At 38.8% G+C, this 16,103-nt stretch overlaps 1 protein-coding gene across 2 annotated transcripts in view; it reads right to left on the reverse strand.

Annotated features, from left to right (window-relative positions):
- Positions 1-16,103, reverse strand: part of LOC122841639 (receptor-type tyrosine-protein phosphatase N2-like) — a 180,379-nt gene that overhangs the window by 110,481 nt on the left and 53,795 nt on the right. For both annotated transcript variants that reach the window (XM_044135112.1, XM_044135113.1), the window contains exon 11: positions 11,177-11,256. In XM_044135112.1, the coding sequence (XP_043991047.1) occupies positions 11,177-11,256 (80 nt within the window). The remainder of the gene's footprint in view (positions 1-11,176; positions 11,257-16,103) is intronic.

A 16,103-nucleotide genomic window follows, 5' to 3' on the forward strand; every position in this document is an offset into this window, starting at 1 on the left:
AAAAAAGCATAGTATGCACAATCAATATTTGGTTGCTGTTCTTTTTGCATGAATTACATTTTTGCATTGTGGCGCCGCTATTTTTTATTCTCTTTTGTAGAGAGTTTCACTGACTAGCGGACAACTGTCAAATCAGCAAGTTTCCTAATCATCGTGTCGGCCATATTGTAATATTTCTGCATTAGAAATCCTCTCCACCACCAGAAGGTTTTTGTTACTAATGCTTGTAATATGGGCTTTTCTGCAGGTATATGCACAGTGAGGCTGACTGGTTGGACTGGACTCATTTTATAAGTCAGGCTGGTATTTGGAAGAAGTTGGTGATGCAGCAGTTCAGCAGGAAACATTGTTGAAACGTGACCAGATCAGATAGAAGTCTACTTGAAAGGATCAGAGAGCATCTCTGATCATAAAATCTGGCCAGTCCAGTCTGATTTTGGGCCAGTCCTCTGCACAAACAGCTTCCATGTGTTTTATTGTTGCAAACACTTTCCTGTAAATCCATAATTTTCTTACCTACAAGCCAAAGATGGCCTGAGGCTGGGCAGAACATAACTTTTGAAGGAGTATTTGAAGTGGAAAAAATTTGTTGCCGTCTGATGTTGGGAAAAAAACAAAAACATTCTGAGCAAGTCGAAAAACAGCAAACCTAAAAAGTACCGCTTGTCATTTGGTGAAAATCCCTTTTCCCATCATTTAAAGATTTCCTGGACCAACTAATATTATAAGATCAAGTACATTTGGTCAATTTTCTAGTGCAAATATCTTAGTTCACTTCAAGTAAGACAAAACTAACAAAGGTAACTTTTCAGCAAGATCTAGGAGCCTGTTTTAAGTCCTTAATGTTGATTAAAACAGTACGACTTCCACTGGAAGACCATTTTACTTAAAACACGGAAAAAAATGACTTGGTATAATTGAAATAATCTGATAGTACTTCTATATAATGCTAAAAAGTTACTTGTAAAAGTTAGTTTTGTCTTATTCAAAGTGTAGTAAGATATTTGTATCTATTTGCAGTGTAAGTGATCAGTATGTGAATGGAAGCTTGATTTTCAGAGAGCAGTTTTGGTCTTCACTAACAATTTATGCCAAAATATAATGGAATAGAAAAACAGACCTAGTGTTATTCTATATGTGCCTACCTGTTTCAACAATAAGCGTAACTAATTTTACAGAAAAGTCTCCCTTGCAGCTTTAATCTCCGCATTAGCACGAACCTTTGAGGAAAGAAATCTTGCCCATTTCCGCTCTGAGAACTGTTCCCTGCTGTTGTACACAGACAGTTACACAAACAGCACAAATCATCATTAGAAAGTGTGAAAGCTGCAGCAGAGTTTAGCACTCCCACATCTCACGAATAAAAATGCATCAGTGCTGGCAGCCGAAGCCCGTCTCCTTCCTTCCCGACTCGGTAGCTGAGGGAATGATGTAAAAGCGATGCAAGCGCAAAGCCAGCTTTTGCTACAAGGTGGCCATCTGGGCGAGGTCTGCCAACCCCGCTGTGAACGTCAGGAGTTCGGGCCAACTCGCAGAGATTCTGCCAGCTGCGAGAGTGGGAAAGGGGTCTGTTGGTGCCAGCGGGCCCGTGCCAACGACGGGGGAAACGGGGCCGGCTGGATGGTTGAGTGGCTGGCAGGGCGGTTGTGGGGTTGGCTGGGGGGATCACGCTGCACCGCTGTGCAAACTCCAGCTCGGCACAACACCTGTGTCCCTCCCCACTCCTTCTCCGTCCAATCCCTCCCTCTCACTTGACGGCAGAACTCGCAGATGCTTGCAAAGCTCCTGAGGATGGTGGAAAGCTTTTCCAATTTCTCTGAAGTCGGACCAAAACAACCACAGGTGACTCTGGATCATTGAAGCTCTGGAAAGCTCAGATGAGGCATCTTGCAATTCAGACGACGACGTAGAAGATAAAAAGCACAGTGTGTATGTCAGAGAGCTGCATCACTAAAAACAACGGGACCACTCCCCCCATTTCTCCCTCACTCACCATTCTGATTCTTTTCTTTGGCAACAGGTGAGAGGAACGGCTCGAATCAATAAGCCTTCGGCAAGCGATGAAAACTGATTAGCAGGTGAGCTGAAATGAAGTTAACTGAAATGGATTTGCCAGCTCCTGCAGGGCACGGGGAGATCGCTGGACGGATCCCAATGCCAGAGCTGTTTCCAATGCAATCACGCAGGCAATCAATGGGAACAATTAAAGGAGTTCCAGACAATGACGACGATGACACAAAATCATTCACTGCTGTTAATAATGACAGCACATGCAGGCAGGCTGTCGAATGCAACCATTAAACTCTTTCCCTGAAACTTTTCAGATGGAATGATGTTACTTAAATTACATTCAAAAGAACCAGCAGTCGTGTGTTTCAAATTGTAGACAGTAAATGCATATTTAAAGGGGCATCATTATGTGTTTTCCAGCAACATAGTTCCATTTTATAGCACAATCAAGTAACTATGTTAACTTCAGTTATGAAAATGCTTTAATATTCAAATATAACTTGAAAGAAATTCTACTTCCTAATTTAACACCTTGAAATTGAGTCTGTCTCTAAAAACTCCTGCTTTTCCTGAAACTCCGCCTTCAGAAAGTCATCACAACATGGCTCCTCTATTAACGCTTTAGCAGAATCAGAGTCAGCGTTTACTGTCATCGTATAGAAAAACAACAAAATTAGTTTCAGTGCAGCCCATCCAAAGAAAAAGAAAAAGAAACACCTGAACACCTACAGAGTAGACAAGTGTCAGAGCAACAGTTTTACCAGGTTTGCACTGAAAAGAAGCTTATGTAATGAGCATAGCAGATGTGCAGTTCCACCAGGTGTTTGCTAATTGCAGCTGGCTAGTCTGAAGGAGCTGGATGGTTGCCCTGGGACTTCTCAAACATGCATGAACAATCAATGCACCACTCCAGGTATGTTTTTGATGAAAGAATAACATTATAACATGACATTAAGGAAAAGAAATTGATTTTACATAATACTTCCCCTTTAAGAAATGCAGAAAGTCTCCCCTCAGAGACAGCCTTTAAACAGAGGCTACACTTTCCCAGCATGCACTTTGCAGGAAAATGATAATGGCTATGATGAGGACCTTTGAAAGGCATTGCTGCTGCTGCTGCTGCTCTCTCCAACTCTGAGATAAGTTGAAATTGTCTGTAATGACAGGATCCGCGAGCTGTGGGCTGACAAAGTCACAGAAAGACTTCCAGCAAAGCAGCAACACGCTATTTTAATGCATTACTTAGCCATAATTACAGCTACATTTCCTCACTTTGTTATGACACACAAACTGGTGCGGCACTGGTGCGAGAGGGGAGATGGCCCCCCGTGGGCTTAGGGCCGCCACATCAATAACGAGGAGAAGGGAGGTGGATGAAACGCATTACTTTGACCTAAAGAGCTCAGTAATCACATTTGGCATTTTGACAAGTGTTTAGCTGCAGTGAAGGTCAGTTCTGTCGGCATACGAGATCTATGCTAATCCAGTCAGACTGAAGAAAACGGAGAAGAAGCCGTGAGGAGGAGGGAGGAAAAGCCGGGATGCTGCTGATAGAACCCGGACCGCTCCTCACCTCAGGGATCGACCTCATGGGCCCAGTGAGGTGGCGGAGAGATCTGTGACTGGAGCCGCCACCAGAGACTTTCACAAGTCATTTTTTACAAGTCAGAGTTGAGTTTCAAATGACAAAAAATAACAGTCTTACAGCAGATGCATCCCAAACGTCTTCAAGTGTGAGGAGTTCAGATTCATTTATCCAGAAGGCCAACTTAGCTTGCAACCATCTCAAAGAAAACTATAATTTACACATTGACAGCACATAAAGACGACTTCCTGAACGAAGAAAACAGGAAGTACTTTTATTTGGAGGAAGTGTATATGTGGTGACACTAACAAGAAGAAAATGAAAGACTCGGACACTGTAATGCACCTGGCAGCTAATTGATCTGAAAACTACGATGGCTCAGAAGGGTCAACAAAGCCAAAAGCCACAATGAGGCTTCGATGATTGTGCAACGCCACAGTTTATGTTCAGGGTCACTCAGTTCCAGACATCTGAAAACATGTAGGACACCAATAAAGTTCAAACACACACATATGAAGTTACACGGTAACGTATCGCCTCATTCATCACACAAAACTATCTGATGAACTTTGTTACTAAACAAAATAAAAGATTCCAGAAAAAAAATAAACAAAATGGGTTCAAAGTTGGTTTACTCAACTCTGATTAAGCAGTGAAGTTTAAGTATCTTCAGGATTCAACCTCCAGAAGTTTAAATATGTCATTATTTAGATAAAAAACAACTTACCATTTCTTACATTACATTACGTTTTTGTGTGGAAAGTGTCACAACATTTATGAGATCAGCCTAAAATGTTTAGCTTTATTGGAGATGTATAAAGTAGTCACACAAAAAACAAATGTAAGTGATTTTGTGAATGCAAGGAATATGACCATGACGTGAGGGCAAATACATATTCCGGAATATTAACTTTGAAAAAGGTAAAGGACAGAAAAAGGTCTGAACTATCTAGATTCCATAAAGTTTTTGCTAATGTGATCTACCCCAAATTCCCTTTCCTGAAGAAATATGAAAACTACTAAATCACGATGTGGTTCTGACGATTCGTCCAATATTTCAAAGCTACCGTCCGAAACGTCAAGTAAAAGCAGAAACTGTAAATCCAAGGCCGATTGCTTAAAGCCGGGATGAAAATAATTGGAGGAACGATTTTTAATTCGAGTAAAAGCAGAAACTCTTCTAACGGTCAACGGTCCCTAGAGAGGACAGCTTTGGGGCATTTATGAATAACTCTCCTCACACAGAGAGCCGTCATTAGCATGTTTTCAAAAACAACTGCTGGTGGCAGAAAAACGGCAGAAGTCAGGCCAGCAGACGGAGCCGGGATAAGGCCATGTCAGCTGCTCTCCTCCTGCTTTAAGTGCTAATTGAGCTGCCCACCGTCCTGACCCTGACCCCCGGCCTATTCACGGGGTCCCGTTCTCACGGCCGAGACGCACGGCTGGAAGCAGCCTCTGGGTCCTCCACCCACCCTTCGCCGGACAATGAGGGTCACCACCTCGCTGCCCACCATCTTGACATCCACCCCCACATTTGACAATGGCCCCCCGGTGGCCCCACAGCAAACCTCTCCACTCCAACCTCACCCCCCCACCACCACCCACCACAATGGGTGGAGGCGCGTGACAGAAGCGGCATCATGGATGCTTAAAATGCAACTCTGGGTCTGGTCAGGAGAGAAGCATTAATCTGACTTTTTTTGGCTGCTTGGGGCCCCGAGGTCACAATCAGTTCATTGTGAGAGGAAGAGCAATCCATGAATCCATGAGTTAAGAGGAATGAGGTTCTTAAACAGGCTGAACAACACAATGTTCTTCTAACACATCAATACATCTTAGGAATTTAAAATGCTCCTTTATTGGTTTTATGTTCCATGGATTGGATCTGGGGGAGAAAAGCAGCTAAAATGTCAGACAGAGCAACATAATATAAAAGAAAAGGAAATATTTACAAATAAAAAGAACAAATCTATAGATGCACATTAGTATCACTGCATGAAATACGTTTCAGCAATCTGTATATCTGGAGATGGCTTGTTTGTTTGTTGTTTTATTTGCTTGTTTCAGAAATGTATTAGCCTAAGTAGATATTTCTAAAGATTTTAACTGAATTAAGTCTTGCTAAATTAATGTTCTTGACTCTTGTAAGCTTTACCTAATCTTTGTAATGACAAGTTTTTGAAAATTGTTATGGGAAACTTCTTCCATTTAAAGCTACAAAAACCAAATGAGCTCAAACTTAGAAGTTCACATATTTTAGTAGTAACTTTTGTTCCATCTAACTTGTAACTCTACAAGAAATATGGCATCGTATCAAAGAAAAATAGATCTTGGAAAGTGAATATTTCTTTCCAAATTAATTTATTAAACTTATCACAAACATAGCTGTTTTAAAAAAGGTGGGAAAGCTTTGAAAGGAAATCAGAAAAGAAATTTGTTCAATCCAACTATGAAAATTCAGCTGATTTTACCATGTCAGGTTTTTAAATTTAATTAAAACAAGGCAATTAGGAAGATAAACACATTACATTACATTTAGAAAATAACTAAAACCAATTTCCCAACATCTTTAAAAATAGCAATATTGTGGAATAAAATCCATGCAAGGCTTTGAAAAAAATTTTAATTTATTTTGTAAGTTTTCTACACAAACTTGGCAACTAAAAGTTATTTCCCTTTCATGTGTTGTTTTAATTGGAAGGAAAAATGGGACACTTTGGACAAAAGCCACAAACATATTTCAAACAAAACTCAGAGGAAAAACCAGAAACATTTTTCCATGTGAAACTTTAATATGAGCTCAGCAGAAATATTACTTAAGATTATTTTCTAAACAATAAATAATGAATCAGATTTCACATGTATGAGGCAACGACAGAAAGTTTTCTTCTATACCAGTGTTGTTTAAAGTGTGGCTCGGGGGCCACTGCGGTTCAGAAATGAAACTAATTTGTCCCTCCAGTAAATGGCATTGATGCTGTTTTTTGTACCTATTTGTTCTTTTCTACTTTGCTTCACAAAGTATTGCATATTCAAATTATTGCATATTCAAAGTATAGCATATTCAAAGTATTGCATATTCAAAGTATTGCATATTCAAGGTATTGCATATTTAAAGCATTGCATATTCAAAATATTGCATATTCAAATTATTGCATATTCAAAGTATTGCATATTCAAATTATTGCATATTCAAGGTATTGCATATTTAAAGTATCGCATATTCAAAGTATTGCATATTCAAAGTATTGCTGAGCAGGTAAGAAGAAAAAAAAGAACACAAAATTATGCAGCATTTTAACTGGAAGAAGAAGTGCCACCCTGAGGACTTCAGGTCAGCTGATTTTGGCCGACAGGCGAAAAGTTTGGACCTCACAGTTCCACTGCATCCAACCTTCAGACATGTCAGCTCTTTTCCTTTTATCATAATCAAACATCTCTAGAGGCTTCCAAGCATTAAGGAAAACTAACATCTTTTTCCATCTTACTGCTCAGCTCTCCTCTGGCCCTCAAACATGTCGTGCTGATATATTGGCTGAGATTACATCAAATAAAAACTAAATCATTTGCAGCACAGCTGCCAAATGCTTAAACACACCAGTCTGAGTCAGAACACGCGGCCGTCCAGTCCTCCCTGTGCGCTGCTGAGCGACCATAAATGATGATAAAACGACATCATTACAATGGCCATGTTAAGCTTAATGTTTTAGAAAACCTCTATAAAGCCCAGAGATGGGGGGATGGAGGGGTAATGTACCCATTGGAATGGATTGATATTCTGGTTGAATATGACAAACGACACTTTAAAGACGGAGCCACCCACACCATCGCACTTTAGCCGAGAGGACGCTGCATTTCATCTGGAGCACGTTCTGTCAAATGTTTGCATTAATGGCAATCGAGGCTCATCCGTGACCCCGCAGCACCAAACGAGAACGCCAACAATGGCACTTAAAAGCGGAGCGAAGCGGTTGCAGCCGTTGCATAATCCCCACCTAAAATAAAAAATAATATGAGGAGGATGGAGGGGGGCTGAAAGAGGAATTTAGTGCGTGTGAAGAGGTGGGACTGCAATTATCAAGCAGGGATAAAAAGAACAAGGAAAACAGACAGTGAGTTACTGATGTCGTTACTTTGACTGACCCAATTTTCCTTGTTCAGGTGAAATGATGGTGTGTGTTTGTGTGTGTTACACTGAGGGAATATGAGCAAAGTGTCTCTCTCTCTCTCTGGACTGACAGCTTGGCTAATGACAAACGTTCCTCCTTTCTGTACTCCCGTCTTCATTAACACCCCCTCTCGTTACAGTGACTCACACAGCAGCTCTGTGCATACCCTCACACACTCCCACACACCTTTACAACATCTCCACAGCTGGATTCCAGCGTGGAAGATCACTACGGTCGCTCTACATGCTGCAGAACTGCAGGAATGATGCTGGCCTCACAGAGGATTACTGAGGAGGCTTTAAAATCGGGCAAAGAGGAAGCTTGGAAGTATGTTGTTCTGAGTTTTATCTTTGAATAATTATGAACTTCCATTTCATTTCTTCATGAGGTCTAAAGCTGCATTCACACCAGTCCTGCTCAGTCGGCTTTAATCCAACTCCAGTCCGTTTGCCTAGAAAATCTGGTTCACTTGTTGAGGTGTGAATGTGTAATCAAACTCTGATTTGAACTCTGGCCTGACTAAAAACTTTGATCTCAGTTTGATTAAAGTGATCTCTGGCGCGGTTCGAATGCATATGTGAACACCAAGCGAACTAAAGACCGCTCCAAAAGCAGGAAGTGGGCATTCTGGGTAAATACAACCAAAACAAACACACAAGTGTAAGAAATGTCTTGTGTTTTACCAAAGACAAAAGACAAATCTTACAACTGCTAAAATCTGACATTAATCCATTTTTGTTTTCATTTCGTGAAGAAGAAAGTTGCGCTCAGTGTCTTCAGAGGTTAATGTGTCGTTTTCTTTGTCGTTTCTTTCCACAGGTCTTGGTACAGCGCCCCCACAGGCGAGAGGCTGAACAGGTTTTCAGTTAGCTTGACACAGTGTAGCGCGAAAAAGAATCACAGCAGCTGAAAATGTACCAAACGTCTCCAATCAGACCAGTCTGTCAGACTACCAGGTGTGAAAGGGCTCTACGATTTTCAGCTGAAATTCACAGGCTTATAATGCTGACATTGCGTCAATCAAATGGAAGATTCACACACCCACACACACACACACACACACACAATTGAGTCTTTAGCTTTCTGAGCTTTGATCCTTGTTTCGGAAATCAAACTGTGATGTTAATATAGTGAAATACAACAATCAACCTCAACTATTTTTTATATTTTTACATCAAACTGTAATCTGGAATTTTCTCAGCAGACAGTAAAGTTTATGAATAATGCAAGTCCTCTCTTCTATTACTAGTTTATATTACTCCAGTAAGTCATGGACTGCTGGTGTAAAACATGATGGCAGTGAACGGAAGAAGCTTAAAGTCTTAATTTCACAACAATAAAGGATGGGCTGTACGGGTTTAGCAGAACAGCAAAACTTTCATGTTTGGTCGTAAAAAAATGCAACGTAGATTTATGAAAGTTATACACGCTGGCCATTTTATTAGGTACACCAATTCCCTTGAGTGTGGCTTAGCAGCTGAATACTTTTACTACATCATTACTACAATACTACATCTGGACAAACTAAAAACATCTTCAAGTTCCAACCAAGTGGGAAGAAATGAGATTTAAACGACACTGAGTGTTTTTGTAATGTTTGTAAAGATAGTATATTTTACGCAAGAGTTTACTGTATATATGTTTAAAAATGATCTCTAACATATGTATTTTTTTCCTTTTTCACACTTGTGAATTTTTGAGAATCAAAAGTATAAGAAAAGTTTAAAGTGAATACATTCTGATTGCTAAACTCTCAGAAACTTTCCTCCAGGTAAGCATCAAACATCAAACATGACCTGATTGTAAGTGCACCATGCTGGAAAGTTGAGAGCAGCTGATTCAGGTATTATTCCTGCAGGTTGCTGCAATCAGCCTGCGATGTACATGTTCAGGCTTTGAATCTGAGCTGGGAAAATGTAGCAGATTGCAAGCACTTTATTTAATGTGCCACAGTACATCCGTCTCTTTAATGGGATGAATTAAATTACTGAAAGTTCAAGAATAAACAGATTTACATATGCTTAATTTGCATTATTGTAAGACAGAGGCTTTATTTGAACCCTGCCAGGTGGGGTGCAATTATAAGAGTTTTTTTGTTGTTTAACATTTTACATAAATCATTTGGTAAATGTAACTTAGCAAGCTGAACCTCAACCACATGTCCAAAGCTTTTAGCTTCTGGCTAAATTCTGTCAGGATGTTTGATCCAGCTGATCGCTCAAGGCAGAATTGGTAAAAGTTGTCCATCATTTCCAGGTTTCCACCTTTTGACACAAATTGTAAGTGTTGTTTGGAGGAAAAAAAGTTAGGAACAACTGTGAAACCAACAAACTCAGGAAAGGCATTAAGCTGCCGGGCAAGAAAGAAACTCCTGCTCCAAACGGAAACCTTCGAGCATGACTGAAATTTCTAATGAGCAACATGAAAAAGTCAGTTTCCCTCTGAAGAAAATGTTTGAGAAAAAGACTGAGCTAAATAGCCACAGTGATGCAAAGTATATTAAGTATACGTCTGTATGTTGAAGAGTTTTCTTCTGCTTCAGAAGAGATTTCTGCTTTCACCGATAAACACAGAAACATGTAAAGATCTCTGGATTTAAGAGATCTTTACAGTCCTAGATAAAACGAGCAAAGGATGCAAGAGAGGAATGTCGTATCATGTTGGGTCTTTAAGAGAATTTATAAATGGTTTATTAATCAGAATAATCACCAGACTGGTTGATTAATTCATTTCCCCAAGATTTTGTGGTCTTTGTCATCTTTTGTGCCAAAACACAAAATCGTTAAAGTTTCTAGTTCAAATATCTTTGCACACTTAAATTAAAACAAAATTAACTTATAAGTAACTTATAAGCAATATATAGAAGCTGGTTTTAAGTCAATAATTCCTTAATATTAGTAAAAGAGTACTAGTTATACAAGCAGCTTATTAGCTAGTCTAGCAAGTTATTAATTATTAGTGTAACTAAAGGATCTTGTTACCAGTGGAACTGGGGGTTTTTATTATTAATGACTTAAAACAAGCTCTTATTTATTGTAAAAAAGTAATTATAAGTTATTTTGAACTAAGATATTTGCACCAGAAACACCAGAAAGTCCAAAAATACTTGGTAGGATCTTGTGTTTTTGCAGTGTGGATGTGTTTGGGTAACTAATGAAATAAATCCTAAATAATTCACCATATCAAGCCACACCAAACTAAAATAAACCGTTTTCCTGCAAAATGAAAGTCTGAAAATGAAGGGACACCGGCTTAAGGAAAAACCAGCAAAGACTGAAGGGGAAGCCACTGGTTTTGTGAGCGGCCCACCGGGGCCACCGGGGCCCCAGGTGCGGCAGCGAGCCAGTGATAATGGGCCGTCTTCTTCTTTGTCAGTATAAAGATGGCATCAGCCGAGCCGAGGAGGACCTACCAGCCACATTGGCCACATCTGCAGTGCTGACGTTCTGGGAGTTGCGGCTCACTTTGAAGGTCACGGCCGGGCCCACCACTCTGCAAGACACAAAAACACACATCTGAAAAGCTTTACAAAAGACACACTTAGAATCCATTTCCCTCTGTGGCTTTGTATTGTTTTTCAAAGGGAAAAGAGCTGTGCTCATTAAGGCTCAGCGCTAAACATAGCTCTTTAAAAATAAAGGGGGGGGGGCATTAACCTGTGGCAATCCTTTTGGCTACTGCAATTCCCATCACCGCCGAGAGATAACCTCCTGAATCTCAATGCAATGCGTCTGCCAGCATTTAAAACACCAGAAAGTAAAGATAAGGCGGGTGAGGATGCAGAGGTTTTGGTCAGTGGAAACGCATCGCAGGAAGCTGCTTTTTTCAAACATTTCAGAGCAAAATGCTACTCTGATGTGCATTATAGAGAAAGATGTCAAAAACCATCAGAGAGGATGAGGCATAGCAACGTTTGCATCCCCGTCTTCCCTCTAGCATCCATCATCAATAATCCACCTTGAATCGAAGGGGAGAGGGAAACTGGGTGGCCAGAGCCAAAGCAGGGTCTCCCGATGTGATTAACCTTTTGTTTTTCTGCTGTAATTCAGATTAAAAGCTCAGCAGGAAGAAGCATTAGAGAGTTTCCCCTCCAGGATGCTTTCTGCACCACAATAGGAAGCATCTTCTACTGTAGCAACAGAGTTAGAAAATACGGTGACATCACTGTGGAGCCGGAGCCGGAGCCGTCCTCCCGCTGCTGGAGAAGAAACAGCTCTAAAGGTTTCCGCCGCTGATGGATCTGAACCGTTTTCAGTGCGGGGGTTGAGTGCATTTTTCAGGCCTCTTCAGTTCAAACAATTAAAGTAAAAGGATCAGCAAAATAATTAAGAGGTATGCACAAAATAAAAGCTTGTTTTTCTGTTCACCACAATCCAAACCTATTAGGAAAGGTTTTCATTCCCATCGCAGTGATTTTCTTTTTCCAAGTTATTTTTAATCCAAATAAAGTTGCACGTTGCAGCAAACAGTCCAATCTCTTCAACCAACTCAGAAAAGACAATAAATGGACCAAATTATTCAGTGTCATTTTAAAGGTTAGATTTTTATGCATTTTCTTCTTTATACTGCCAATTATTATAGTTCTACTCCAATCACAAAATCATTAGAAATTTTCTGGAAGAAATTATTCTACCTTGAGTTTATCATTTTAATCCAACTGATTATGTTTTGGATTTTTTAACCAATGTGTTTAATTTAGCAAACTAATGTATTCCGGCTGACATATGGATGATTTTATAATGCTGCGCAAAGTTACTGTTAGTTTTATTTCTCATAAATTTATCTTTGAAACCTAACAGACTTTGGCCAAGATTATTTCACATCAGTTTGTCTGGATTACAAACAAATCCAGACAAACTGGATCCAGTGTGGGTTAAAAAATTAATTACTCTTTTTATAGTACTGGAGCAAAACTAAATTAATGGCTGACATGAAGCTGTAAGTCAATTAATAAAATTTTTTTATGTAAATATTTTTTTAATGTTCAGAATCCTTTTTAATTTATAAATAATGCTTCTTCCTAAGATTAAAAAATCACTCTAAATGAAAAGGCATCAAATGGACAATAGCTCATATTTTGGCAATATTAGATTCAGAGTTTAGCAGCAATTCACTTCAATAATAATCTTTTATTAAGATATGGATTCATTCCTCTGGGAGAAAGTTGTGTTTCCTTAATAAATCCTTAACTTTGACAAACTGTTGAAGAGTGCGGTTGATCCAGGATTGACCAAAGTGGATCTACTGTTTGGATCATCTTGGGTTGATGAAGCCAACGCCCTATTAGCAAAATAAAACGGATATAAGCTAAACGATTTGAAACCGCTGCAGGTGTTACCTGAATCTGTCCAAGATAAAACGTCTACAGGGAAGTAAGTTTGGGTCATTTTAGAGCCCACAGACAGGAACATTCTGCACCGATTCCAACCCATATGGGTCCCATGATAGGAATGCTTTTCCACCATAAACTGTAGAAGCCAAACAGAACAGAAAATTGATTTTTTTTTTCTTTCTTTCTAACTTTCTGAGCTAACTGTTGACTAAAACCTTTAGTGTTTGCTTTGCAAATCTTTGGGATGTTTGGACAATAATTCGATCCCGGCCTTCATTTAATGTGTATTTTTTATTGTTTTCTCTGGCCCTGAGGCCAACAAATCAAAGAAAGACCTGGCCATACTCATTAGTTGCTTTTAATGCAGCAGTAATTTTATAGTATTCTAATCTTTAAGGTAAACTAATTAGACAGAATATAATTAAGGCACTGCAAGGGGAAACTTAACAAGGCTAAGTCCTAAAAGAAATGTAAAAATACTCCACTTTTTGCTGCTCGTTATACTTTCCTTGGTTTTGTTTGTTTCCTTACCTTACTCTACATATAAACATTGCTGCAGAAAAACCAAACATGACAGAACGCCCGATTTCAGCCGCTCAGTCTCCTGGAACACAACAGTTCATTTTCTCTGACCATTTTTCCCTCTTCTGAGGCTGATTTATTTGCCACATCCATGAAGCGATTCATCAGCCAGCCCAGGCAAAGACTCGGAGCGCGATGAAGAGGGAAAAGGAAAAAAATGACTCACGTTGAGATTATCACATGTCCATATGTCGGCCCTTGCTACCAAGGGCAGCTGCGGCACAAAGGTACAACATCGACTGAAGCTTATAAATAACCTCACGGGGGAAACGGATCTCACTGAAGATCACTTCTTCACTTATATCGCTCATATTTACCATTTTGGAAAAAATACACGACTGCCACAATATAAAACATGTTAACAGCTACATTTAACACTAGTTTGTTCTATTTAGATTAGAACTATTTCAAATTATTGGAGACTAATTAGCATCATGATGTGTTTTAAACCTACATATATCTATATATATTTTATTTAGAGAAATAAAATACATATTGATTTGTATCTATGATTTTGATTGTTTGGTTGACACCAGGATGAAATCATGACCTCCATCTTTGTTTGTCTCTGTGCTGTTTGATAAAAATAAATCTTTCTCCACTGTAAACAGATTAAACAAAGGTTACTTATTTAAATTCATAATATTTTTAATTGGGAGTAAAACCTATGTACCTATGACATAAAAACACCTATAACATTTTCCTGTTATAAAGTACTTATGACAGGAAAAGACATACCGACATTTACACCTTTGACTAATGAGAACCAGTTTTGTATTTTTATTACTCAGATATTAATAACACAGAGACTCGTCTTTCTGCATCCAGAACTAACAAGTATTTCCAACAAAGCTTAGAAAACTGATTATTCTTTCATTATTTCAGAATGTTTCCTGTTGCTTCAGATGTTTTCAGTAATGACAGTTTTGCCAAAATCCCTTAAATTCTGTTTACCTGCAGTGGCAGGAATTTTAACATACAGTTTACAGAAGTTAAGCTTCCATGCATCAATGGGTTGAAGTTTTCAAATGTTATAACTACATAAAGTGCCATGTAAGTTTAAACTAAGTAATAAAACAAAAGAGCGCCACCTGTGGCTCCAGTTAAGGTAAAACGGTTTTAAAGCTGCAGCTGGAAAAATAGATCTTAAGCAGTAAAAGAAAGTTGTGTACTTTGTAGCAAAACACTTGATAAGATTAATATTTGTAATAAAACTGCATCAATTTTATGTTTTCTTTTTCAACTTTTTAAATCTTGATTTAGAGTCAGAAATCCACATTTTTGATTATTTAGGGGCACACACCTTAATATTCTGACTTATTAGCTCATTTTGCACACATTCCTGGGTACACATGGACAAAGCAGAACCTCTCAGACATTTGATTTTGCAAGGTTACCAACTTCAACTCAACTAGTTTCATTTACAAATACAAAACATATATAACTGAATAGGTGCCCATAAGAACTTCTGTTACAGTGTTGAGGATCCGTTAGTCGTTTGGTCTTTTCATTGTCACAAGAAGGAATCTACCACTTGGTATTTATGAATTGTTGGAGGCGTTGCCGACCTCTGACAACAGAAGAATTGTTTAAATCACTGCTAGACGTTGAAGGACGACCTGCTGCTGGCGTTTGTGGCTGGTTGAACCAAACAGGCAGTTTGCACATCAGATCCATTTCTCTCCATATCAGTGCTGTTTATGCTCAGCTTGATGTCATTTCACACAGGTAATTAACTAAAGGAAGAGTGAGAAATGTTCCTTATTAGTGTTGAAAAATGTTGACAAGACTTTTTCCTCCGAATTCTAAATCAATCAATGTCAAAATCCAAATAAATGGTCAAACCTTCTTGGATGCATGTCAATTAGAAAAATCGCATAACTGTTTTTTTTTTTTTTTTTGTCATAGTATTTGTAAACTTGGATTTTATCCAAATTGGAGTTATGTCCCAAATTTGTTTGGTACATTAAAGTTTCCAGACTAGATTTCACAAATGGTGCATAAACAATTTAAAGGATTCTGAGAGGAAAAAAGTCAAAGTTCTGAGAAAAATGTTTGAGTTCTTATATATTTTTCAGAGGCTCTAATCCTCTTCCATAACAATGTGTTTATAGGGTTGAAGCATGTTAAAAGTAACAGTTTAAAATGTTAAAAATTTTATAGATCTGTAGAAAGATTTTTCATCTGAAATCATTTATGAGTGTCTTTTAATTTATGAGTTTCACCTTAAGATTTTAGTAAATGCTTCTGTTCATCCATCTGTTTCCTAAGCTTCTCTTAGCCTGAACAGAATGGAAATGGTTTTGTTTCCCAGCCTGAGCAGACAGGGTTATTTAAAACAAACGGTGCCGATGTGACTGATGAAGACATTCTGTAGTTACCAGCCTCATCCTCTTCAGCCTTCATCGTTTTCACATCCATCCAG

This window comes from Gambusia affinis, linkage group LG12 (assembly GCF_019740435.1).
Source record: "Gambusia affinis linkage group LG12, SWU_Gaff_1.0, whole genome shotgun sequence".
NCBI lineage: Eukaryota > Metazoa > Chordata > Actinopteri > Cyprinodontiformes > Poeciliidae > Gambusia > Gambusia affinis.